General features: G+C 43.9%; 2 protein-coding genes across 2 annotated transcripts in view; one reads left to right on the forward strand and one right to left on the reverse strand.

Moving 5' to 3' along the window:
* The window catches only part of LOC139565939 (cyclin-dependent kinase 17), a 35,533-nt gene extending 24,719 nt beyond the window's left edge, over nucleotides 1–10,814 (reverse strand). The window contains exon 1 of the mRNA XM_071386646.1: nucleotides 10,455–10,814. The gene's annotated coding sequence lies outside the window, so the exon portion shown is untranslated. The remainder of the gene's footprint in view (nucleotides 1–10,454) is intronic.
* Nucleotides 10,815–12,523: 1,709 nt separating this feature from the next.
* LOC139565941 (phytanoyl-CoA dioxygenase, peroxisomal-like) lies at nucleotides 12,524–20,086 on the forward strand. The gene is made up of 9 exons (XM_071386648.1): nucleotides 12,524–12,740; nucleotides 13,160–13,212; nucleotides 16,356–16,466; nucleotides 16,823–16,991; nucleotides 17,446–17,527; nucleotides 17,899–18,080; nucleotides 18,171–18,320; nucleotides 18,414–18,545; nucleotides 18,659–20,086. Exons 1-9 carry the CDS (start codon nucleotides 12,675–12,677, stop codon nucleotides 18,710–18,712), a joined length of 999 nt encoding a protein of 332 aa, XP_071242749.1. The 5' UTR covers nucleotides 12,524–12,674; the 3' UTR covers nucleotides 18,713–20,086.
* The last annotated feature ends 4,643 nt before the right edge of the window (nucleotides 20,087–24,729 follow it).

The raw sequence follows: 24,729 nt of genomic DNA on the forward strand, positions 1-24,729 counted from the left end.
TGAGGGAGTTCCATTAAGCTGAACCACGGTGCACCGGGCTATGGCCCGTGACGTGAACGGGGGGAAAAAGTGAGAGAGGAGAGCCTTTCTCAAATCAATCAGTAATCTGCGCTGCTCAGTCATGCTGTCAACAAAATGATGTGGATATATTGAAGCAGCATCTCAAGACATCAGTCAGGAAGTTGAAGCTTGGTCGCAAATGGGTCTTCCAAATGGACAATGACCCCAAGCATACTTCCAAAGTTGTGGCAAAATGGTATTGGAGTGGCCATCACAAAGCCCTGACCTCAATCCTATAGAAAATTTGTGGGCAGAACTGGAAAAGCGTGTGCGAACAAGGAGGCCTACAAACCTGACTCAGTTACACCAGCTCTGTCAGGAGGAATGGCCCAAAATTCTTATTGTGAGAAGCTTGTGGAAGGCTCCCTGAAACATTTGACCCAAGTTAAACAATTTAAAGGCAATGCTACCAAATACTAATTGAGTGTATGTAAACTTATGACCCACTGGGAATGTGATGAAAGAAATAAAAGCTGAAATAAATCATTCTCTCTACTATTATTCTGACATTTCACATTTTTAAAATAAAGTGGTGATCCAAACTGACCTAAGACAGGGAATTTTTACTAGGATTAAATGTCAGGAATTGTGAAAAACTGAGTTTAAATGTATTTGGCTAAGTTGTATATAAACTTCCGACTTCAACTGTATTTTACATCAAATATATGTCAGAATTTTCAAAGTAGTTTTCATTGGGTAAGCAGATAGTGTTTTTATCAAAAGCAATCACTTTTGCATGTGAAAACACAGAATCCTACTCATTACACCACGTACTTAGCCAGCGAAGTGACAAGTTAACTCATTGATTGTGCTTTATAGTACACCCCTCTGGATGCAACTCAGTTCCAAATCAAATACAATCAACGCTAACCCGGTTAGGCCCGAGGCATTCATCAAATCCCCTCCCTCTCTCTCATCACTCCCCCTCCACACCATGAACCCAAACCTTGCCTTATCCTACACACACAAACCATCCCCTTAACCAAACTTAGCCTTATCTCATCTAGCCTACCAAACAACCTCCCCCAAAAACACAGATGAGATAGCAACATAAATAATGGAACACAGCCATTAGAGACATAACGCTGCCTCCCCTCTGATCTTTTGACCTGCAGCCAGACTCAGGGGTGAGAGGTCAGGCATATCACTATGACAACCTGTGACCCCTGACCTCCCAAAATCCACACGAGCCAACCGGCTGAGAGGTAATGACTGCTGCTGCCGATAACCATAAACCAGTGCAGCCAGGGGGCAACCGTTCACAGTGATGTAATGGGATGTGTTAGCACAAAACGCTGCTGCTAGACATCCGTCACACTGGTTGACTGGAACTGAGCCCCGCGCACACACACCTCTCAGTGTAAGGAGCTAAAAAGAGTTTCAGCGTGACTGACCCTGGAGGGATGAGCTGAAATAACAGCGCTAACGGGTAATGGACGTGTGTGTGTGTGTGTGTGTGTGTGTGTGTGTGTGTGTGAGAGAGAGAGAGAGAAAGAGAGAGTGTGTGTGTACATTAGAGGCCCTTGCGCAAACAGAGACAGAAATACCTGTCCCAAATGCTGTAAAATCTCCTTCAGTGTGAGAGTGGAGAGAGGAAGCCAAGAGTGAGACAGAGCAAGAGAGGAGAAGAGGAGCGATCAGATCCTGTAGAGAAGGAGAGAAGTAGAACAGAAGGAGGGCAGAGAGAAAGAGGAGATGAGGAGCAATCAGATCCTGTAGAGAAGGAGAGAAGTGGAACAAAAGGAGGGCAAAGAGAAAGAGGAGAAGAGGAGCAATCAGATCCTGTAGAGAAGGAGAGAAGTGGAACAGAAGGAGGGCAGAGAGAGAGAGAGAGAGAGGAGATGAGGAGCGATCAGATCCTGTAGAGAAGGAGAGAAGTGGAACAGAAGGAGGGCAAAGAGAAAGAGGAGAAGAGGAGCAATCAGATCCTGTAGAGAAGGAGAGAAGTGGAACAAAAGGAGGGCAGAGAGAAAGAGGAGATGAGGAGCGATCAGATCCTGTAGAGAAGGAGGGAAGTGGAACAGAAGGAGGGCAGAGAGAGAGAAAGAGTAGATGAGGAGCGATCAGATCCTGTAGAGAAGGAGGGAAGTGGAACAGAAGGAGGGCAGAGAGAGAGAAAGAGTAGATGAGGAGCAATCAGATCCTGTAGAGAAGGAGAGAAGTGGAACAGAAGGAGGGCAGAGAGAGAGAAAGAGGAGATGAGGAGCAATCAGATCCTGTAGAGAAGGAGAGAAGTGGAACAGAAGGAGGGCAAAGAGAAAGAGGAGAAGAGGAGCAATCAGATCCTGTAGATAAGGAGAGAAGTGGAACAGGAGGGCAGAGAGAGAGAAAGGAGATAAGAGTGGGGAGATAGGGATAGCGAAGCAGAGAGGGGATGGGTGAAAGGGGAGGGAGGAGAGGAGGAGAGGGGCAGTAAGGTGGGTTATTTTTAGGACTGGGTACTGCAGACTCACAGCTGAATACACAGTGTGTTCTACAGAGGACAGGCATGCCATTATACACAGACAAGCATAAACACCACACAGGCACGTGGTCCCTCCCGCTCCCCCTCTTTACATTTGACATTTTAGTTATTTAGCAGACGCTCTTATTCAGGGCGACGTACAGTTGGTGCATCCATCTTCAGATACAGTAGCTAGGTGGCACAAACATCTCTGTCATAGATTTTTCCTCAATAAAGTAGCTAACAGCAAAGTCAGGCTGTCTGATCAAAAATACAAACAACCCACAGAATTAAGCAGGAAAATAAGTTATCAGAGCCCCATAGTGAGTGGCATGACACACACACGCGGTTTGAATTGGTGCCCAGACACTACAGTGTCATCTGTGTGCAGCAAGGGGGGTTGGAAAGGGAGAAAAAACACTGTGTGTGTGTGTGTGTGTGTGTGTGTGTGTGTGTGTGTGTGTGTGTGTGTGTGTGTGTGTGTGTGTGTGTGTGTGTGTGGGAGATAAGAGGATAAGCACAGACTAGGCTATACATTATCCCTGTGTCAAATGGAGAGATGAACGGGACAGTCCAACAAGACCCAGACCTCACCCCTAAACACACACGCTCTCAGCCAGCTACATACAACCCTTTGGGGTTGCCTAGACCGCTACCCTTTAAACAGCTTTAGCAATGTCTCAGTCTCACATGACAACCCTTTGAGAAGATAAAAGACTCGGTGCTTCGTTGTCTCCCTCTGTGTGTGCGAGAAGCAGAAGGCCACACCGGTACGGTTATTGAACCCCCTGTAGTCTGACAGCCAAGTCAATAACTGTCAGCCCATCCATCCTCTCTTCCTGTAGCACCTTCCTCCCACCAGCCCTCTCAGCCTTACAGTTACACATCTTGCTATTTACGTCTTCTTCTCCTTTAAAGCCATGCCACACTAATGATGGCTAATGAGCTGCTTCCGGACGACTCGGGACAGCCAGCCAGAGGAGCACAACAGGGAACGTGCAAGTGTGTCCCAAAACACGGGCTTCCTCTTCGCAAGGAACAGCTGGAATAGTTCCCATTCCACAGGACAGAGATAGGAGGGACACATGTACTGAGGGGACACACACAAACAAGATGGATGTGAACATTAGCAGTAAAATGCCTAAGTTATCTGGAAGTGTTTTCCAACAACATGAAGAGCAGATCAATTATTTCATCCTTGCATGTTTGAATGGTTTATCACTTCACTGTATTTTCTTCCCACTGTCATTCTTTCCCTGATCTCTCTTTTCCTATTGATCCCCTCCCCTTTCTCACGACCTGCCCCAGGCCCCAACTCTAAACCACAAAGCCCTAGAGAACAGGTGTGCCCAGCAGGTTCCCCTAGAGGTCGTTTCGGAGACACCCAGGCCAGCACAGGTGGTTGTTGCGTCCCACGGTCCCTGTTCTGTTCCCACTGGGCCAGCCAGTGGTGCTTCCTGTCTTTGTCCCGGTCGCTCCAGGTGTGACATTCCTCGTCACCTGAGTGAGGGTTAGGAAGTCAGAAGGAGAAACATTCCCACCTCCCGCTCAGGCCTCTCAACAGTTTCAGCTAGTCTCCTTTTCTCTCCATTATCGCCATGTCCTCTGATTTGGCTATGTAGGCAGAATGGCTAGAAAATGAGACTAGGATAGGAAGTCATTCATGAGTATGGCCTGCCTCTCAGCCATGTTTCCCCGTAGCTCACTACCGCCTCCCAATACCACTTTAACCCCACTTTGCAGTCAAGACGACCAAGCGTTCACAATGTTAATAATTTATCTGCGCACAAGTGTCATCTTCAACACACACATAGCCTGCCACCCAAGACCCTTCAAAAGAGTCCTGAGACTAATCGGCACCAAGATACAGCGTCCGACACACACACACACACACACACGAGTTCAGCTACTGTACCATAACAGAACAAACCCTTTTTGTGATGTAACTTTAGTGTCGGCTAGATTCAATTTCTTCAGCCTCTTGTCCGTTTGCTAACAAGGTTCCATTGACTTCCTACAGCTCCAGAGCCCCACAGTGTCAGCTGAACTAGTGAACCAGAGTCAACTGACTCTGTACTCTGCTGTACCTGTGCTGTCACTGTGCTGTCACTGTGTGCTATGCGAGCTGGGATATGAGGGTCTGTACAGCACTGTGAGGGAATGTAAACTACATGCCTGTCAGAACAGTGTGCTAGGCCCCACTAGCCCCCACTATGTGAAGTTACATAACAAGGTAGGGTTTGTCCTGTTATGGTAGCTGAAGTCATGTTACTCTGTGTGTCTGTGTATAGAGTAGGCTGGTTGGAGATTACGGCTCCATGACTAGTTCAGCATGGCAGACAGGAAAGACTAACGGGACACCATCACTCTGTATTAGACACAGTCACTCTGTGCATGTGTCTATTTCAGGGAATTTCCCTATGAGTGTGTATAATGAGTACAGTATGTGAAGTGTGTATGTACAGTATTTGTGGTGTGCTTAGTGTACGAGTGCTACTGTTCGTTCGTGTGTGTGTGTGTGTGAATAATCCGTCTGTCTGCTGCTGCTCGGACAATGCCACGCTCTAATCTCCAGATTACAAGCCAATGTCTCTACCCCCACAGGGCAACGCATGGTGGGACAGTTTCCTCAGGGGGAGAGAGAGAGAGAGAGAGACAGAGACAGAGACAGAGACAGAGACAGAGACAGAGACAGAGGAGACAGAGACAGAGACAGAGACAGAGACAGAGAGAGAGAGAGAGAGAGAAAAAGACAGGACAAAGACAGAATGTGTGAGTGCGCACACACACACAGTGCCGGTCTGTGCATGGTACCGGGGTGGTGTTAATCAGACCCTGGGCTCCTTCCAAAAGGGCAGCTCCAGTTCCCACAATGCCCCTCTTCAGACAACGGAAGGGGAGCATTGGGCTCGTATACAGAAACCCCTCAAACCCCACCACGCCTCCCTCCAAACTCTTTTCAGGGGACAGAAATTATATCCCTCAGTAGAAGAAGGCGTCCCATTCCCACCAGAACACACACCCACGGACATCAACTCTAGTCCAGAGCCATTCATATAAGATGACATCAAAGCCAGATAACAATAGACTGGTATTGTACTGTTGGCCTACACACACATTGCAGGCTGATATAAACGGCTGATTTCTGTATATGACCTCAACGCTCTCCATAGAACAGCAGGAAGGAAGCTGCGGCTCTGTCGCCATAGCAGGCCAAGGAAGTGTGCGTGTCTAACACACCTTGAAAGTACAGTCTATTCGTTTGCAGAGCAGGACACCAGACACAAACAGTGAAGACCGCTGACACAGTGCTAAAATACCATGACGAGTCAGCGCATCATACCACTAATCAACTGCACTGAATGCCTTTTACAGTTGAGCCATCTCCACCACAACGTCCTCAGTTTCACTTTCAAACTATTAATAGAGACAGAACGAGATGATTCCCACCATACAAAACACACAAGCCCACCCCTCTTCCACATTCCCCACCATACAAAACACACAAGCCCACCCCTCTTCCACATTCCCCACCATACAAAACACACAAGCCCACCCCTCTTCCACATTCCCCACCATACAAAACACACAAGCCCACCCCTCTTCCACATTCCCCACCATACAAAACACACAAGCCCACCCCTCTTCCACATTCTTTACATGGCTGACATAGCTTCCATAATCAGCATGTGTGCATATGTGTCTGCCCCTCCGCCTCCCCTCGATAGCTGTACTGATTCAGTCACCCATGTTCTAAAGCAGGCCTGGGAAAAAGAGCTGGTCAACAGTTGTCACACACACACACAGCAGGGGGCGGACACAGGCAGCTGCTACGTAAGTGGAGATAGCCAATAAGTCATTAGGTTTTAGGCATGGCCACCCATCAAATGATCTCCTTTACACTTTAATGGTGTATTGTCAATACTTAGTCATGTATATTGTCTATACTGCACGTGACTATGAAATTGGGAAAAAAGCAATGTTAGAAGTAACACCTCGGTGTATTCCATCTTACAGAATGCTGTTCTCTGGTTAGTTCTACAGCCGTCTGTACATTCCTTTACCTCTGTTCTAAGACTCTAAATGTGTCTGTGTGGGAGTGAGGCACACGCAGGCTGCAATAATTACACTCATTATCAAGCCTACAATTAGACTGTCCCGGGAAAAAAACATAATTGCTACGTGACCCAAAATACACCCAATGACAAAGCACCATGTTCCGAAGACACATGGCATCAGATAAAAGGGGGTCTTCATCAGCATCCACTCCTCCTCCTCCTCTGTCCTCCTCTCATGAATCAGGAACTGAGGGAAAGCATCTGATTGCCCCTAATGATAATCTGATGTCACATTCCACACGTTCAGGCAAACAGTTTAACCCTTGGCTGACCAGACGGAGGGGAGAGGGCGGAGGGCCGTGTCAGTTAGCCTGCCTTCCCAATCCATCTCTTCCTCCCCACATAATCCTACGAGCAGGAGTAGGGACGTGCACGCCTCACAGGCACAGAGACACACACATGAACATTCACACAAGGATAATCAAGTAATAAAGAGGAAGAAATTCATGGAAAATATATGTACAGCTTGCTCTCTCGCCCGCACACACATATAAACACGCACTTGTTCATGCCTCAGTACGGTGTTAGCTATGTTTTCAGTGCTAGCTACAGTTCTGGCTGTGAGGCACGGTGTGTGCTGTAACTCTCGTCCCTAGTCAATGAGCTTTCTCAAGACACAGTTACATAACACAAGATTAAGGCCTGATGTGATAGTGCGTGAGTGAGAGAGAGAGAGAGATATCTCATAAATTGGGATGGATAGAAATAGAGAGAGCGCCTGGTTCTGTTGTCAATGGCAACAGTGTGTTCTAACCTGTAAGCCTGTCAGTGAGATATCCCCCTCCCATAGCAGACAGGAACTTCATGAGCATAGTGCGTACTTTAGCACATCTGCAGTGTGAATGTGTGCACTGCCATTGTGGGCATTTCTCTGTTAATGCTCTCCCCCCCACCAGAGTTAACATGTTCATATAGGGAGAATAGTCTGGACCCCAGTGGTGTAAAGTACTTAAGTAAAAATACTTTAAAGTACTACTACTATTTTGGGGGGTTTCTATTTTTGACAACTTTTACTTCACTACTTCCTAAAGAAAATTCAGTACTTTTTACTCCATACATTTTCCCTGACACCCAAAAGTACTCGTTACATTTTGAATGCTTAGCAGGAGAGGAAAATGGTCCAATTCACACACTTATGAAGAGAATATCTCTACTGCCTCTGATCTGACGGCCTCACTAAACACAAATGTTTTGTTTGTAAATGATGTCTGAGTGTTGCAGTGTGACCCTGCCTATCCGTAAATAAATAAAAAATGTAAAAAAATTGTGCTGGTTTGCTTAATATTTGTATTTTATTTTTATCGAACCTTTATTTAACTAGGTAAGTCAGTTAAGAACAAATTCTTATTTACAATGACGGCCTACCCCGGCCAAACCCGGACAACGCTGGGCCAATTGTGCGCCACCCTATGGGACTCCCAATCACAGCCGGATGTGATTCAGCCTGGATTCAAACCAGGGACTGTAGTGCCATCCCTTGCACTGAGATGCAGTACCTTAAGACTGCTGCGCCACTCGGGAGCCCAATTCCTTTAAATTATTCGTACTTTTACTTTTAATACTTATGTATATTTAAAACCAAATAGTCTCAGACTTTTAATCTAGTAGTATTTTACTAGGTGACTTTCACTTTTACTTGAGTCATTTTCTATTAAGGTATCTTTACTTTTACTCAAGTATGACAATTGAGTACTTTTTCCATCACTGCTGGACCATCTCCTCTCGTCTCTTCTCCCTCAGACGTGATCTGCTGACTTGCATGTGAAGGCAGACAGACAGACATATGGATTGAACATTTGTCGGACAGACAGACAGACAGGGAGACACTGTGGGTATAGTAGGCAGAGGGTCCCGTGAAAAGAACACTCAGAGGAACCTTCCCAAAGACAGAGGGAGAGAGAGGATGGTACCACCTTAGAGTCTGGTGTCAAAGGAGGAGAGAGGGGAGTTGACACACACAGAGACAGAGAGAAACAAGAGAGAGACATTTAAATAAACAGAGCGATAGAGAGAGGGGGCTGGCAAAAGACAGACTGTACAGCACGATATTCTTTGCAACTGCCATGAATATTCGACATGATCATATCTAATCAGACCTGAGAGGATGAGTGTGAGCCCTTTCATGAGTCATGACAGAGGAAATTCACAGAGCACCAGTACACCATCACTTCTGTATATAATCTGATTCTGTCTCTGTTATCCTTCCATGCACTTCACCTCTCAGCACTGAGACTGATCAATATCACAGCTATCTTGGCATGGTGTTATCAGCAGGGTTACACTGTAGCACTATAGAGAGAGAGTTGAGACAGAAAAATTAGGGTTTGGGTCAGTATAATTAGCCTGTCCTGAGGGATTGGTTTCACACAGCTAGAACAACCTGCCTACATACCCCTGATCTGGGTCATTCTAGCTGCAGGGAACTGCTAAGTCTAACCTGAGTGCATGTACACACATACCTCTGGCCAAGAACTAACTGACAACTACTAAGATTTGACACACATAGACACACCGATGGTGGATGAAAAAACACTCGCTGGACACATGCAGTACTGGGGGGGATAGATGGAGGGGAGGGTGCATTTTTCAGCCCAGCGCCATATTGGCTCCAGAAGCACAGTTATTAAGGGATGTTCCAGACAGACATGTATGCTACACCACCACTGGAAAAACATCACAGGGGTCAGAGGTCAAACAACACTGCTCCAATGAGACAAGCACCGGAGGACGAGTGTCATCATAATCACACACACACACCTGTCAATGTTTGGGTCTGCCGATAGGATAGGAAAGAGGGACATTTGGACAGAATGCGTTACCTCAATTCTTCTCTATGTTGGCCTCTGCCAACTACACTAACAAGGTATGACATTAAATGGGGGATGTATCTTATGCCAGTCTGCTTGCCTGGTATCTTTGTGGCATGGTTTTCAGAGAGAAATCTGACTCTGAACTGATCCATTTCCACCATGATATTGTTTCCCTGAGAGGCAGTCACAGCCAAGGGGTGCTACACTGAGATTATACTGTGCCAGGTATTACTGTGGTCTAAGGAACCAATTCCTCATCATCCCTATTAAACACTTACAGTAACCCTAGTTCAGACATCTATACGCTGTGAATTGTAACTTATTGGCCGAACAACCTTACATTCATTGTTAACATTGTACACATTAGCCAATCAGTTTCATATATGTACATTTGACAGAAACTTACAATGTGCGACACCTGTTATGGACCGCAAGGCCTATAATACATTTGTATTTTAACGGTTCAGATAGGCTACAGCAAAACATAAAACATACAATTGGCAAAAACAAACGAAGCCAGTGTAACACTGAAAGTATTCTTTGTGTATAAAATGTGATGACATATATCTAACTGACATGGGTCAAGGCATTGACTATTTACACAATTTATACTCTACTCAGCACTTTCAATATAACCTACTGTATGTAACGTTACAAGCCTCAGATTTTCCTGGGTTATAGCTTAAAAGGTGTTGACAACATGGTGTTGAAAATCAAATGGTGCGTAGCCTATAGGCTGAAGGCAAATAGACAACAATGGTATTGCCCATTATAACCACTCACTAAGGTATTTAAACACATATAATTGTGTTAATACAACTCATATTAGTAGGTGTCCTGTAGCTAGTCCTATTTTGACAAGCGAGCAAAATAGTTGGTCAACTCAACCAGACCCTTGTGGCGACGCAACATTGCCCACTGGCAACATTGTTTCTAGTCCTTTCAAAGCGGCATTGCAGTAGCCATTCTGATGGATAAGTGTGCTTGTAAACCTACATGAAGCCACAACATTTGGCTACTTACCAGAAACGATGTACGTTGTTTCGACCTGACTTCCACACCTCGATGGGCGCTTCCTCGGAGGCCGGATGCCCGTCTTTCACCCACCCGTAAAAACAGTTCGTATACGTCTTGCTTTTCTCTTGCTCACATTATTCCGTACAGAATGTTCTCACATGAACATCGTTTTCAAAATTCAAATGATAAACATTACAGACCAGATTCCGAAAGCTCACTTCTATGACGAGCAGGGAGCTTATGGGGAGTGAGAACGGAGTGTGTCTGTGGATGAACCGGTAGGGGTGCAAGCTTTGGCTGCCCGCATTCTGACGCCTCCGCCTATGCTGCTGCTGACATGGAGAGAGAGGGGGGAAATGAACTGAATGAGATTGGTGGCCGCCTACTACTACCAGCACCAATATGGCCCTTCCTTCATTCAATGAGTAGTTTTGTAGCGCCTCCTGCAGTAGGCCTACGACCCAGATAAATCATAGCCTACATTCCCTGACAACTAGGCTTAATCAGTGGTGCAAATTACTTAGTAAAAATACTTTTAAGTACTACTTGAGTCGTTTTTTGGGGGTATCTGTACTTTACTTTACTATTTATATTTTTGGCTGCTTTTACTTCACTACATTCCTAAAGAAAATAACGCACTTTTTACTCCATACATTTCCCCTGATACCCAAAACTATTCGTTCTATTTTGAATGCTTAGCAGGACAGTCAAATTGTCTGTTTTCACACACATATCAAGAGAACATCCCTGGTCATCCTTATTGCATCATCTGGTGGACTCACTAAACACACATGCTTCCTTTGTACATTATGTCTGAGTGTTGGTGTGCCCTTGGCTATCCATAAATTCAAAATACAAGAAAATGGTGCCATCTGGTTTGCTTAAGATAAGTCATTTGAAATTATTTATACTTTTACTTTTGATACTTAAGTAGGCCTATATATATTTTTTAATTACTCAATCTACTTAGGCTAAGGGAATTCATTCTCATTTTGAGTCTGTGTCTGTTGATCTCTGTCCCCTAATAGTTTATTCAGTTATTAGACTATATCTGTTGATCTCTGTCCCCTTATAGTTTATTCAGTTATTAGACTATATCTGTTGATCTCTGTCCCCTTATAGTTTATTCAGTTATTAGACTATATCTGTTGATCTCTGTCCCCTTATAGTTTATTCAGTTATTAGACTATATCTGTTGATCTCTGTCCCCTAATAGTTTATTCAGTTATTAGACTATATCTGTTGATCTCTGTCCCCTAATAGTTTATTCAGTTATTAGACTATATCTGTTGATCTCTGTCCCCTAATCGTTTATTCAGTTATTAGACTATATCTGTTGATCTCTGTCCCCTAATAGTTTATTCAGTTATTAGACTATATCTGTTGATCTCTGTCCCCTAATCGTTTATTCAGTTATTAGACTATATCTGTTGATCTCTGTCCCCTAATCGTTTATTCAGTTATTAGACTATATCTGTTTCCATGTTTTGTACATTTGTCACAAAGATGCTCTGTCTTATTTTATTCTCTCATGTCTTGTGGGTTTATGCGGATGGTTGCCATCTGACGGGATTGAGGGGTGGTATTTATTGTTTTGTGTCTAATTATTTGTTTGCTTGTTTGTTGTTGTTGTTGTTGTTGTTCACCATGACTGAAATGAGCTCTGAGGCCAGGGTGAAATGAGGGAAAGCTTCCATTCAATGAATAGTTTGTGTGTGTGTGTGTGTGTGTGTGTGTGTGTGTGTGTGTGTGTGTGTGTGTGTGTGTGTGTGTGTGTGTGTGTGTGTGTGTGTGTGTGTGTGTGTGTGTGTGTGTGTGTGTGTGTGTGTGTGTGTGTGTGTGTGTGTGTGGGTGTGTTACTATCCTTGTGGGGACCAAAAGGGTTAGGGTTACAATTAGGGTTAGCATTAGGGTTATGGGTTAGGTTTAGGGGGTTTTAGGGTTAAGGTAAGGGTTAAGGTGAAGGTTAGGTTAACGGTTAGGTGTAAGGGAAAATAGGATATTGAATGGGACCAAATTGTTTTTACCACACAAGAATAGTAAAACAAACGTGCATGTGTGCGCGTGTGTGCGCGCGCGCGTGTGTCAATGTCACTCTCACTTGTGGACTTCGACCTAGTCGGAGAGTAGCCTACAGCAGCAGCATACTGTAGGTCTACATAACAGTGGGCATATGACTGTCTGCGCATCGAAGGGAATACAGAATAAAACATATATTCTTGCAAAATGTCTCGAGCGGCAGACAGACTGAAAGTGGTCGTGAATCATCTGGATCGACCATCTTCTTTTGTTGTATCCTTTTCAACTGTCTTACTGTAAATGTTGTGTGTTTCTCCATGGCTGCGCGGTGGTGGAATTTCTGACCGACTTTCAAGGACTGTGCGTCGGCACAGCTTCGCAGGACAGGCCGGGGCATGAGTAAATTGTCCGGGCCTTTTCAGAGCGAACTGAACATTGGGAGTGGAACTATAACATTGCAAAATGTATTTATTTTCTGTGAATGTGTTTATTTATCCATATAAGACTACACTATCTTATAGGCTATGTATGCGTAAAAGTCGCGCTTGTAACTATTAGGCTATAGGTATTCACAATTGAATTTCTTCTTATAATTAACGGTATGACATAGCTTGCATAAATGTGTAATAGCTACAAATAACTATTTTGTTATAAGACATCATTCATGTATGGCCTTAATTCATTGCATAAAGCAAGCATCTACCTCTGGCCAAAACGTTACCTACTATCAACCACAAGCACTGAGGTAAGTGACACATCAATCTCCTATTTGGGCTGTTTTTGACTATGTCAATGGCCTTATATCAGGACCGTCTAAAAGTACAGGTACTGACCCTTGCCCTAATTACTGTGTACATTACGCAATGCTGAGATCATCTAGCTCAGTAGTTAATTCAACTTTTAGTTACCATCACTCTGTATCTTAACACATTGTAACACAGGCACAGTCTAATAAGCGTTTATCACACTGTCAGGCACAGAGTCTAATAAGCGTTTATCACACTGTCAGGCACAGAGTCTAATAAGCGTTTATCACACTGTCAGGCACAGAGTCTAATAAGCGTTTATCACACTGTCAGGCACAGAGTCTAATAAGCGTTTATCACACTGTCAGGCACAGTCTAATAAGCGTTTATCACACTGTCAGGCACAGAGTCTAATAAGCGTTTATCACACTGTCAGGCACAGAGTCTAATAAGCGTTTATTACACTGTCAGGCACAGAGTCTAATAAGCGTTTATCACACTGTCAGGCACAGAGTCTAATAAGCGTTTATCACACTGTCAGGCACAGAGTCTAATAAGCGTTTATCACACTGTCAGGCACAGAGTCTAATAAGCGTTTATTACACTGTCAGGCACAGAGTCTAATAAGCGTTTATCACACTGTCAGGCACAGAGTCTAATAAGCGTTTATCACACTGTCAGGCACAGAGTCTAATAAGCGTTTATCACACTGTCAGGCACAGAGTCTAATAAGCGTTTATCACACTGTCAGGCACAGAGTCTAATAAGCGTTTATCACACTGTCAGGCACAGAGTCTAATAAGCGTTTATCACACTGTCAGGCACAGAGTCTAATAAGCGTTTATCACACTGTCAGGCACAGTCTAATAAGCGTTTATCACACTGTCAGGCACAGAGTCTAATAAGCGTTTATCACACTGTCAGGCACAGAGTCTAATAAGCGTTTATTACACTGTCAGGCACAGAGTCTAATAAGCGTTTATCACACTGTCAGGCACAGAGTCTAATAAGCGTTTATCACACTGTCAGGCACAGAGTCTAATAAGCGTTTATCACACTGTCAGGCACAGAGTCTAATAAGCGTTTATTACACTGTCAGGCACAGAGTCTAATAAGCGTTTATCACACTGTCAGGCACAGAGTCTAATAAGCGTTTATCACACTGTCAGGCACAGAGTCTAATAAGCGTTTATTACACTGTCAGGTACAGAGTCTAATAAGCGTTTATCACACTGTCAGGCACAGAGTCTAATAAGCGTTTATTACACTGTCAGGCACAGAGTCTAATAAGCGTTTATCACACTGTCAGGCACAGAGTCTAATAAGCGTTTATCACACTGTCAGGCACAGAGTCTAATAAGCGTTTATCACACTGTCAGGCACAGAGTCTAATAAGCGTTTATCACACTGTCAGGCACAGTCTAATAAGCGTTTATCACACTGTCAGGCACAGAGTCTAATAAGCGTTTATCACACTGTCAGGCACAGAGTCTAATAAGCGTTTATCACACTGTCAGGCACAGAGTCTAATAAGCGTTTATCACACTGTCAGGCACAGTCTAATAAGCGTTTATCACACTGTCAGGCACAGAGTCTAATAAGCGTTTATCACACTGTCAGGCACAGAGTCTAATAAGCGTTTATCACACTGTCAGGCACAGAGTCTAATAAGCGTTTATCACACTGTCAGGCACAGAGTCTAATAAGCGTTTATCACACTGTCAGGCACAGAGTCTAATAAGCGTTTATCACACTGTCAGGCACAGAGTCTAATAAGCGTTTATTACACTGTCTCGCACAGAGTCTAATAAGCGTTTATTACACTGTCAGGCACAGAGTCTAATAAGCGTTTATTACACTGTCAGGCACAGAGTCTAATAAGCGTTTATTACACTGTCAGGCACAGAGTCTAATAAGCGTTTATCACACTGTCAGGCACAGAGTCTAATAAGCGTTTATTACACTGTCAGGCACAGAGTCTAATAAGCGTTTATTACACTGTCAGGCACAGAGTCTAATAAGCGTTTATCACACTGTCAGGCACAGAGTCTAATAAGCGTTTATTACACTGTCAGGCACAGAGTCTAATAAGCGTTTATTACACTGTCAGGCACAGAGTCTAATAAGCGTTTATCACACTGTCAGGCACAGAGTCTAATAAGCGTTTATTACACTGTCAGGCACAGAGTCTAATAAGCGTTTATTACACTGTCAGGCACAGAGTCTAATAAGCGTTTATCACACTGTCAGGCACAGAGTCTAATAAGCGTTTATTACACTGTCAGGCACAGAGTCTAATAAGCGTTTATTACACTGTCAGGCACAGAGTCTAATAAGCGTTTATCACACTGTCAGGCACAGAGTCTAATAAGCGTTTATTACACTGTCAGGCACAGAGTCTAATAAGCGTTTATCACACTGTCAGGCACAGAGTCTAATAAGCGTTTATCACACTGTCAGGCACAGAGTCTTATAAGCGTTTATTACACTGTCAGGCACAGAGTCTAATAAGCGTTTATTACACTGTCAGGCACAGAGTCTAATAAGCGTTTATCACACTGTCAGGCACAGAGTCTAATAAGCGTTTATTACACTGTCAGGCACAGAGTCTAATAAGCGTTTATCACACTGTCAGGCACAGAGTCTAATATGCGTTTATCACACTGTCAGGCACAGAGTCTAATAAGCGTTTATCACACTGTCAGGCACAGAGTCTAATAAGCGTTTATCACACTGTCAGGCACAGAGTCTAATAAGCGTTTATTACACTGTCAGGCACAGAGTCTAATAAGCGTTTATTACACTGTCAGGCACAGAGTCTAATAAGCGTTTATTACACTGTCAGGCACAGAGTCTAATAAGCGTTTATCACACTGTCAGGCACAGAGTCTAATAAGCGTTTATTACACTGTCAGGCACAGAGTCTAATAAGCGTTTATTACACTGTCAGGCACAGAGTCTAATAAGCGTTTATCACACTGTCAGGCACAGAGTCTAATAAGCGTTTATTACACTGTCAGGCACAGAGTCTAATAAGCGTTTATTACACTGTCAGGTACAGAGTCTAATAAGCGTTTATTACACTGTCAGGCACAGAGTCTAATAAGCGTTTATCACACTGTCATTCACTTGCTGTATCCAGGTATTCCTTTGACAATGATCTGCTGAGCACTGAGCAGAGAATCTCCTATGAGGAGGATGGGTTCCTCCTTATCAAGGGCCTGGTGTCTGGGGAGGACATTGACAGATTCAGGTAAGACCACAACACCATGAGAGAGACAACAGAAAGGTCTCAGCGGTTACTGAAAGGATAACACTAGATAAACAAAAAACAGGCGCCTAACGTAAGAATGTGCAACGATGAAAGTACAAAAAGACCACAGAAGAGAAGAATGCCTGAAGATCACTTGACTTGACTGTCTCCACCAGCGCTTCAATGTGTCCCCTGTCTTTGACCTCACATGCAGCATGGTTCACCAGCAGAACACTAGAACACTGCTCCTCTGTACCAGAGACACATGGCTTTACCAGCTGGGCTTAATTAGTGATGCTACACTGAACAAGGACTGAGTGTGTGTGTGTGTGTGTGTGTGTGTGTGTGTGTGGCAGGGCGGCGTTTGAGCGGATATGCCGTCGGGAGGTGCAGGTCCCGGGGCTGGTGGTGATGAGGGACGTGTCCATCGCCAAGTCAGAGTTCGTCCCTGACCAGAAGGCCATCTCCAAGCTGCAGGACTTCCAGGAAGAGCCTGAGTTATTCCGCTACTGTAGCCTGCCTCAGGTACACACACTGCATGGACACACACACATAGACCCACACACGTGGACTGCATCAAGATCTCATAGTTTCCCATCGAAATTCGACGTCTTTTGGATGAACATCTATTTTTGCTAGAGCATTGGGAACTGCCGTAACGCAGTGGTCTGGGCAGAGCGCTTCGTCTCCGCGCATCACGAGTTCGTGCCAGGCAATCGTTTTTATTACATTTTTTGGTGAGCGCCGAGGAAGGCATAGATATCCACGTTCTCAGGACCTTTTCAAACGTCCGAAATCAAAGTCTATTTCTAGTGATCAGGCTGACACGGACGCATTCATGCACACACACACACACACACTCTCAAGCGCACACACAAGCTCAGAACACACACGTTCTTCTTACAGTCTTTCTTTCCTTTTTTTCTTATTTTTTTCCACATCTAGTTTTTATTATTTCACTTGTCTTTGTCTTTCTCAGATCCTGAATTATGTGGAGTGTTTCACTGGTCCCAACATCATGGCCATGCACACCATGCTGATCAACAAGCCCCCAGACACAGGTACAGAACAGTGTGACCCTTATCTAACCTCTAACCTCTAACCCCTGACCCTCAACCCCTAACACTGACCCTTATCCAGAAAGACACACATAGACACACCTTCTAGAGCAGGGGTGAGCAATTCCAGTCCTCGAGGGCATGACTGGTGTCACCGTTCTGCCCCAGCTAACACACCTGACTCCAATCACCTAATCATGATCTTCAGTTTAGAATGCAATTTGATGAATCAGCTGTGTTTGCTAGGGATGCAGAAAAAGTGTGACACCAATCAGGCACTCGAGGACTGGAGTTGCCCACCGCTGTTCTAGAGAGTGAAAACAGAGAGCCTGTCTATGTAATGTATGTTTATTTGTGTGTGTGATCTATCTCAGGTAATAAGACATCTCGCCACCCCATGCACCAGGACCTGCATTATTTTCCATTCCGTCCGGCGGACCGTATTGTGTGTTCCTGGACCGCCATGGAGAAGGTTCACCGCCAGAACGGCTGTCTGGTGGTCCTTCCTGGTTCTCACCACGGCACCCTCAAAGAACACGACTACCCAGAGTGGGAGGTGATACACACACACACACACCTGCATCCTCAACAAGCACGACTACCCCCACTAGATCTTGTGACATCACTTCCCTTTCCTCTTCCTCAGGGCGGGGTCAATAAGATGTACCACGGTATCCGTGACCACGACCCCAATCATCCCAGGGTGCACCTGGAGATGGAGAAAGGAGACACAGTGTTCTTCCACCCTCTATTGATCCATGGATCTGGAATGAACCAGACGCAGGGCTTCCGCAAGGTATCACACTCAACACTGAAAAACACTCTGGAAGCCATAGATACCTAACCATTCTAGGATCCCGAAATCATGGAAGTGTGTGTGTGTGTGTAGGCCATCTCCTGCCACTATGCCAGTGCTGACTCCTATTACATTGACGTGAGGGGAACCACCCAGGAGAACATAGGCCAGGAGGTGAAAGAGATCGCAGCCAGGAAATATGCTGTTAATGACGTCACATTTGAGGTACATCACATCTCTGCAGTAGTGATACAGTATACATCAAACACATTCATTGTTAATAAACTGTGGGTAACAGTGTGCTGTGTGTAACACTGTCTGTTTTGTGTGTGGTATAGGATACCTGGGCTGTAAGGGGCCGTCTGGTGCAAGGGGATAGGACCAATCTGTGAGAGAGCCCGCCCACCACAGTGTGACGGTCACTCACCACTAACAACCGGCCAATCAAAGGAGATTGAAAAAGTTGTCTAATCCACCAGCCAATAAGATGAGACTCATTGACGGGAGTAATTTATTCGTTGGGCAAGAGTGAGTGTCCAAGAGTCCATTCAGGGCTGTTTGCCGGGTGTGTTTAACATATTTGATTTGATTTTGATTTGATTTTGATCTCTTTTAGTCCCCATTTGGACTAATCTTCCAAGAGTCCTTAAACATTAAAATACAATTTATAATACGAACACATTTTCACATATTACACACTATTACAAACATACATAATATACTAACATAATGAACCAATAAATACTCAATCTAAAAAATATTGATTCTTCATCTACTATAGTCCCACAATATTTCTATGTATTATATTTAAATCATTTTAAAATAATTTAAATAGTTTAAATTTATATATTAGATTAGTTATTTGAGATGACCATGATAAGCAGTTGTCTAGCTGCACTCCCAATAGTTTGGTTTCTGCCACTTCTTCAATTTGTACTCCTCCCATACTTAATTGTATCCCATGCTGTTTTGGCCTTTTCCTAGTGGAATAGACCAACATAACTTTGTTTTTTTGGTGTTTAAAACAAGTTTGTTTTGGAAAACTTACTCCCTGATATTCTCCAAATCTCCTTGTAAAGCTTGCTGCATAAATTGTAGTATCGTCTGCAAATATAGTAGCTTGAGTTTCAGCTAAGGCATAGGGAAGGTAATTGGTATATATTAAATAAAGAAGTGGCCCAAGGCAGCTGCCCTGCGGTATTCCACAGTTTAACACATGAGGGGAATAAAATGAACCATTGATATAGGTGGACTGTTTCCTGTCAGTTAGATATGACTGTATATTATATATAATATATATATTAAACTAAAGGGATGTTAATTGCACAGTTAAGCATTGATTGAAGTGACTATCTTCTGCCTGACAATAAAGCACTTACTGTGTGGTGGACTGGAGTGAGAGGAGCAGAGGTAGAATGTGAGAGAGAGAGAGAGCGTGATAGACTAGGAGAAAGAGAGTGTGTACGAGAGGTGAGTGGATGAAGGTGAATAGGAGGCTATTTCTGTTATGAATATGAGCATGTTTTAGTACAGTTTGGAAACCAGGTACTCAGGGTGTCGCTTTGTAGACCAGTCCGCCATGAAATACCAGTAACCTTGATGCCTTAATATAACAGAATCCTAGGTGTATTTTACATCACCGCCTTAACAATCAAATCTAGGCTGCTTTTAATGAGTTTGTAATGAGTACTTTGTTTGTGAATTAGTTTATGTGATTTCCTTTCATTATTGTTGATGTAACTGACAATAAACGGACTCAGAATCAATTGCTTCATTCTCTTTATCATCTGTTCCTTGGAGTTCTAGTGAGGATGGTGAGACACTCTCTTGGTTTCCTCACTCCTTTGTGCCACATCCCAGACACACACACACACACCACCTCGGAGACCATTCTTGATCCCCTAAATCTGACGTGTTTAACCTAAACCCCCTCGACCCAATCTGCTTTCCAGACACACTCCCAGCCAGCTCCTCCCCCCAGCCCCAGGCCTCATGAATATTCAGCAGCGAAAGCGCTGTGAAATCTCCATCACCGTGGAGACACGTGCAATCCCAGTGTCCCGCCTTGTCCCAGATCCAGACATAGTGTTGGGGGGAGGTAGAGTTCTTAGAATGGTGTGGGGGAGGGGGGATCAGGGATAGGGGGATGAGACTGATGGGATCAGGGATAGGGGGAAGAGAAAGAGCATTACAATTAAGATGAATAGCGTCCAATTTCCATATACAGCACCAGTCTGGATACCTGGCAAGTGATATATAAATCCTGTGTGTGAAGGAAAGAGAGTTCCTGTGTGTGAGGAAGCGTTTGCCCTGTGTTTTCAAATGGAGGCTGAGATGTTTCCTGACTTGGGCTGATGCCTCTCCTGTGGAACCAAAGAAAACACCTGAGGACTGCCCGTGTGTGTGTGTGTGTGTGTGTGTGTGTGTGTGTGTGTGTGTGTGTGTGTGTGTGTGTGTGTGTGTGTGTGTGTGTGTGTGTGTGTGTCACACACACACACAGTCTCTTAGACACTCATTCACTCAGAAAAACAAAAGCCAAGGACAGACTCCTCTGCTCAGTTTCCTACTTCAGTCTTAACATTGCCTTCTCTTCTTGATTTTTCCAATACATAGACACCTGCATGTGTTTATGTAAATGCATAAACAGTCCTCAAGGTGGCGTCCTCGAGTTGCTGCATTATAGTAAACTGCATGATGTCTTTTGCAGTATTTGTGGAGGTGGTCTGGCTGTTTGTCATTATTGTGGCTACATAGATACTGAAGGTAGATTCCTTTTAGAGGAATTAAGAAAAACATCTGAACTTCACCTTGAAGCTTGAATGTGAAACAGTAAAAGTTATTCAGCTCTCAGGGCCCTCAGGTCCTCAAAAAGTTATACAGCTGCACCATTGAGAGCATCTTGACTGGCTGCATCACCACTTGCCCATATGGAAAAGATATAGAATAATTTAACGAGATTCTTATATGTTCTAGTCAGTAATACACAATACACAAACAAGACTCATAGAATATTCTTGTAATATCTCACTTATATGGGTGGTTAACATTTAGACAACAGAAATGTTGCATGTATTATATTTAAAAAACATACAAGAGACATGTAAGCTAAGCCTTGTAAGATCTCACATATATGGGACATACACATTTCAAAGCACTTGTATAACACTGTCTGACGTCATTGACGCATGCAATGTGACACTTGTTGAAAAGGAGGAGAGGAGGAGGAGAGGGGGAGGAGAGGAGAGAAGAAGAGGAAGAGGAGAGAAGGAGGACAGGAGGAGGAGAGAGGAGGACATGAGGAGAGAAGGAGGAGGAGGAGGAGGAGGAGGAGGAGGAGGAGGAGGAGGAGGAGGAGGAGGAGGAGGAGGAGGAGGAGAGAAGACAAGAGGAGGAAGAAGATAGAAGGCGGGCAGGAGGAGGAGAGGAGAGGAGAAACAGTGGAGGAAGAGGAGAGAAGGACAGGAGGAGAGGAGGAGGACGTGGAGGAGGAGCAGGAGGAGGAGAGAAGAGGAGGAGGAGAGAAGAAGGATGGGAAGGATGAGGATGAGGAGGAGGAGAGGAGAGAAGACGAGGAGGAGGAAGAGGAGGAGAGGGAGAAGAGGAGGAAGAGGAGGGGGGGGTAACTTTAATAGCAGCAGTGAATCTATTTCGTTATTAAGTGGAGATATCTCAACAATCATTCTCACGACAGCACATTGGTACAGTAGTAGTCAGTGACAAATATCAAAGTTAAGCAGTTCAGGGCTTGGTAAAAACCCTGGACTGGAGACTGAAGGGATAGCTGTAGATAGATCAGCTGTCCAGTAGGAGGTGCTGCACAGCCCTAACCATGGAAACTCACACCTGAAAAATGTACATCCAAATATTATATTTCTCTCATAGTAATTGTCATGTTTTTTTATATGCTGACTTGTGAAACCTACAAGGAAAGCATTTATTTTGTAGAGGTTAGATTCTCAGAACATACACTTTTCTTACAATATTCATAGATGACTCATGTGTATGTCACATAACACATATACAAATACACCACCGACATGTAAGGAAAAACCTACAAAATCTTACAAGACCCTTATTAGATGACTTATTATGTTTTTGAACAAATAATCTTCTTCTGCCATACAAGAATCGTATTTAATTTTCATGATTATTTTCACCAGTTGTTTACGAAGCATGTGACAAATAACATTTCATTTGAGTTTGTCTGCTTGCCAATCACAGACACACACAGGTATGTGTCAGTGTGTGTGTGTATATGTTTATGTCTATGAGAAAGGTAAAACAAAAACACTCACCTTGCATCACACTCACCGCAAGGTTCACAAACCATCACACACCTAGGGTGAAAGGTCGTAAACCAGGTCTGGAAAAAAGGAAACTAGACCATAAACATCTTGACAGGGAAGGAACTACCCTTACTGATGCTAAAGTTACATTCCGATATTTTTTCAGACTTACCATTTGTGTGTGAATAAGTTGTGTGAGTTCATATGAGGGTAATGTCAGTGGAGGCTGCTAAGGGGAGGACGGCTCATAATAATGTCTGGAACGGAGCAAATGGAATGGCATCAAACACACGGAAACTACAGTTGAAGTCGGAAGTTTACATACACCTTAGCCGAATACATTTAAACTCAGTTTTTCACTATTCCTTACATTTAATCCTAGTAAGAATTCCCTGTCTTAGGTCAGCTAGGATCACCACTTTATTTTAAGAATGTGAAATGTCAGAATAATAGTAGAGAGAATTATTTATTTCAGCTTTTATTTCTTTCATCACATTCCCAGTGGGTCAGAAGTTTACATTAGTATTTGGTATTACATTAGTATTACACATACAATTAGTATTTGGTAGCATTGCCTTTAAATTGTTTAACTTGGGTCAAACGTTTCACGTAGCCTTCCACAAGCTTCCCACAATAAGTTGGGTGAATTTTTGGCCATTCCTCCTGAGAGAGCTGGTGTAACCGAGTCAGGTTTGTAGGCCTCCTTGCTCGCACACGCTTTTTCAGTTCTGCCCACAAATTTTCTATAGGATTGAGTTCAGGGCTTTGTGATGGCCACTCCAATACCTTGACTTTGTTGTCCTTAAGCCATTTTGCCACAACTTTGGAAGTATGATGTTCTTAGGCTTGCAAGTATCCCCCTTTTACCTCCAAACATAACGATGGGCATTATGGCCAAACAGTTCTATTTTTGTTTCATCAGACCAGAGGACATTTCTCCAAAAAGTACAATCTTTGTACCCATGTGCAGTTGCAAACTGTAGGCTGGCTTTTTATGGCGGTTTTGGAGCAGTGGCTTCTTCCTTGCTGAGCGGCCTTTCAGGTTATGTCGATATAGGACTCGTTTTACTGTGGATATAGATACTTTTGTACCTGTTTCCTCCAGCATTTTCACAAGGTCCTTTGCTGTTGTTCTGGGATTGATTTGCACTTTTCGCACCAAAGTACGTTCATCTCTAGGAGACAGAACGCGTCTCCTTCCTGAGCGATATGACGGCTGCGTGGTCCCATGGTGTTTATACTTGTACTATTGTTTGTACAGATGAACGTGGTACCTTCAGGCGTTTGGAAATTGCTCCCAAGGATGAACCAGACTTGTGGAGGTCTACATTTTTTTTCTGAAGTCTTGGCTGATTTCTTTTGATTTTCCCATGATATCAAGCAAAGAGGCACTGAGTTTGAAGGTTGGCCTTGAAATACATCCACAGGTACACCTCCAATTGACTCAAATGATGTCAAGTAGCCTATCAGAAGCTTCTAAAGCCATGACTTAATTTTCTGGAATTTTCCAAGCTGTTTAAAGGCACAGTCAACTTAGTGTATGTAAACTTCTGACCCACTGGAACTGTGATGCAGTGAATTATAAGTGAAATAATCTGTCTGTAAACAACTGTTGGAAAAATAACTTGTGTCATGCACAAAGTAGATGTCCTAACCGACTTGCCAAAACTATAGTTTGTTAACAATACATTTGTTGAGTGGTTGAAAAATGAGTTTTAATGACTCCAACCTAAGTGTATGTAAACTTCCGACTTCAGCTGTATGTGTTTGATGTATTTGATACCATTTCACTTGTTCTGCTCCAGCCATTACCACGAGCCCGTCCTCCCCAATTAAGGTGCCACCAACCTCCTGTGGAGGGTATAGCACATTGTTTGTAACTTATGGGAGCTGTGCCCATCGGGGCAATGCACAGTACTTAGATCATCCATACCAGAGTGGCGAATGGGCTCTGCTGCTTTGTATATGCCCAGGCCTGGCAAGGCTGGCATGCATCAACACGAAACACACACGCCAGCTTCTCCTCAGGGGAAAAACATATGCATCTACACACACAATACAACAGATGGACACACACAGCAAGTTAACACACAGACAAACACATTTGAATCCCCATCTGTATT

Source organism: Salvelinus alpinus, chromosome 37 (assembly GCF_045679555.1).
Source record: "Salvelinus alpinus chromosome 37, SLU_Salpinus.1, whole genome shotgun sequence".
NCBI lineage: Eukaryota > Metazoa > Chordata > Actinopteri > Salmoniformes > Salmonidae > Salvelinus > Salvelinus alpinus.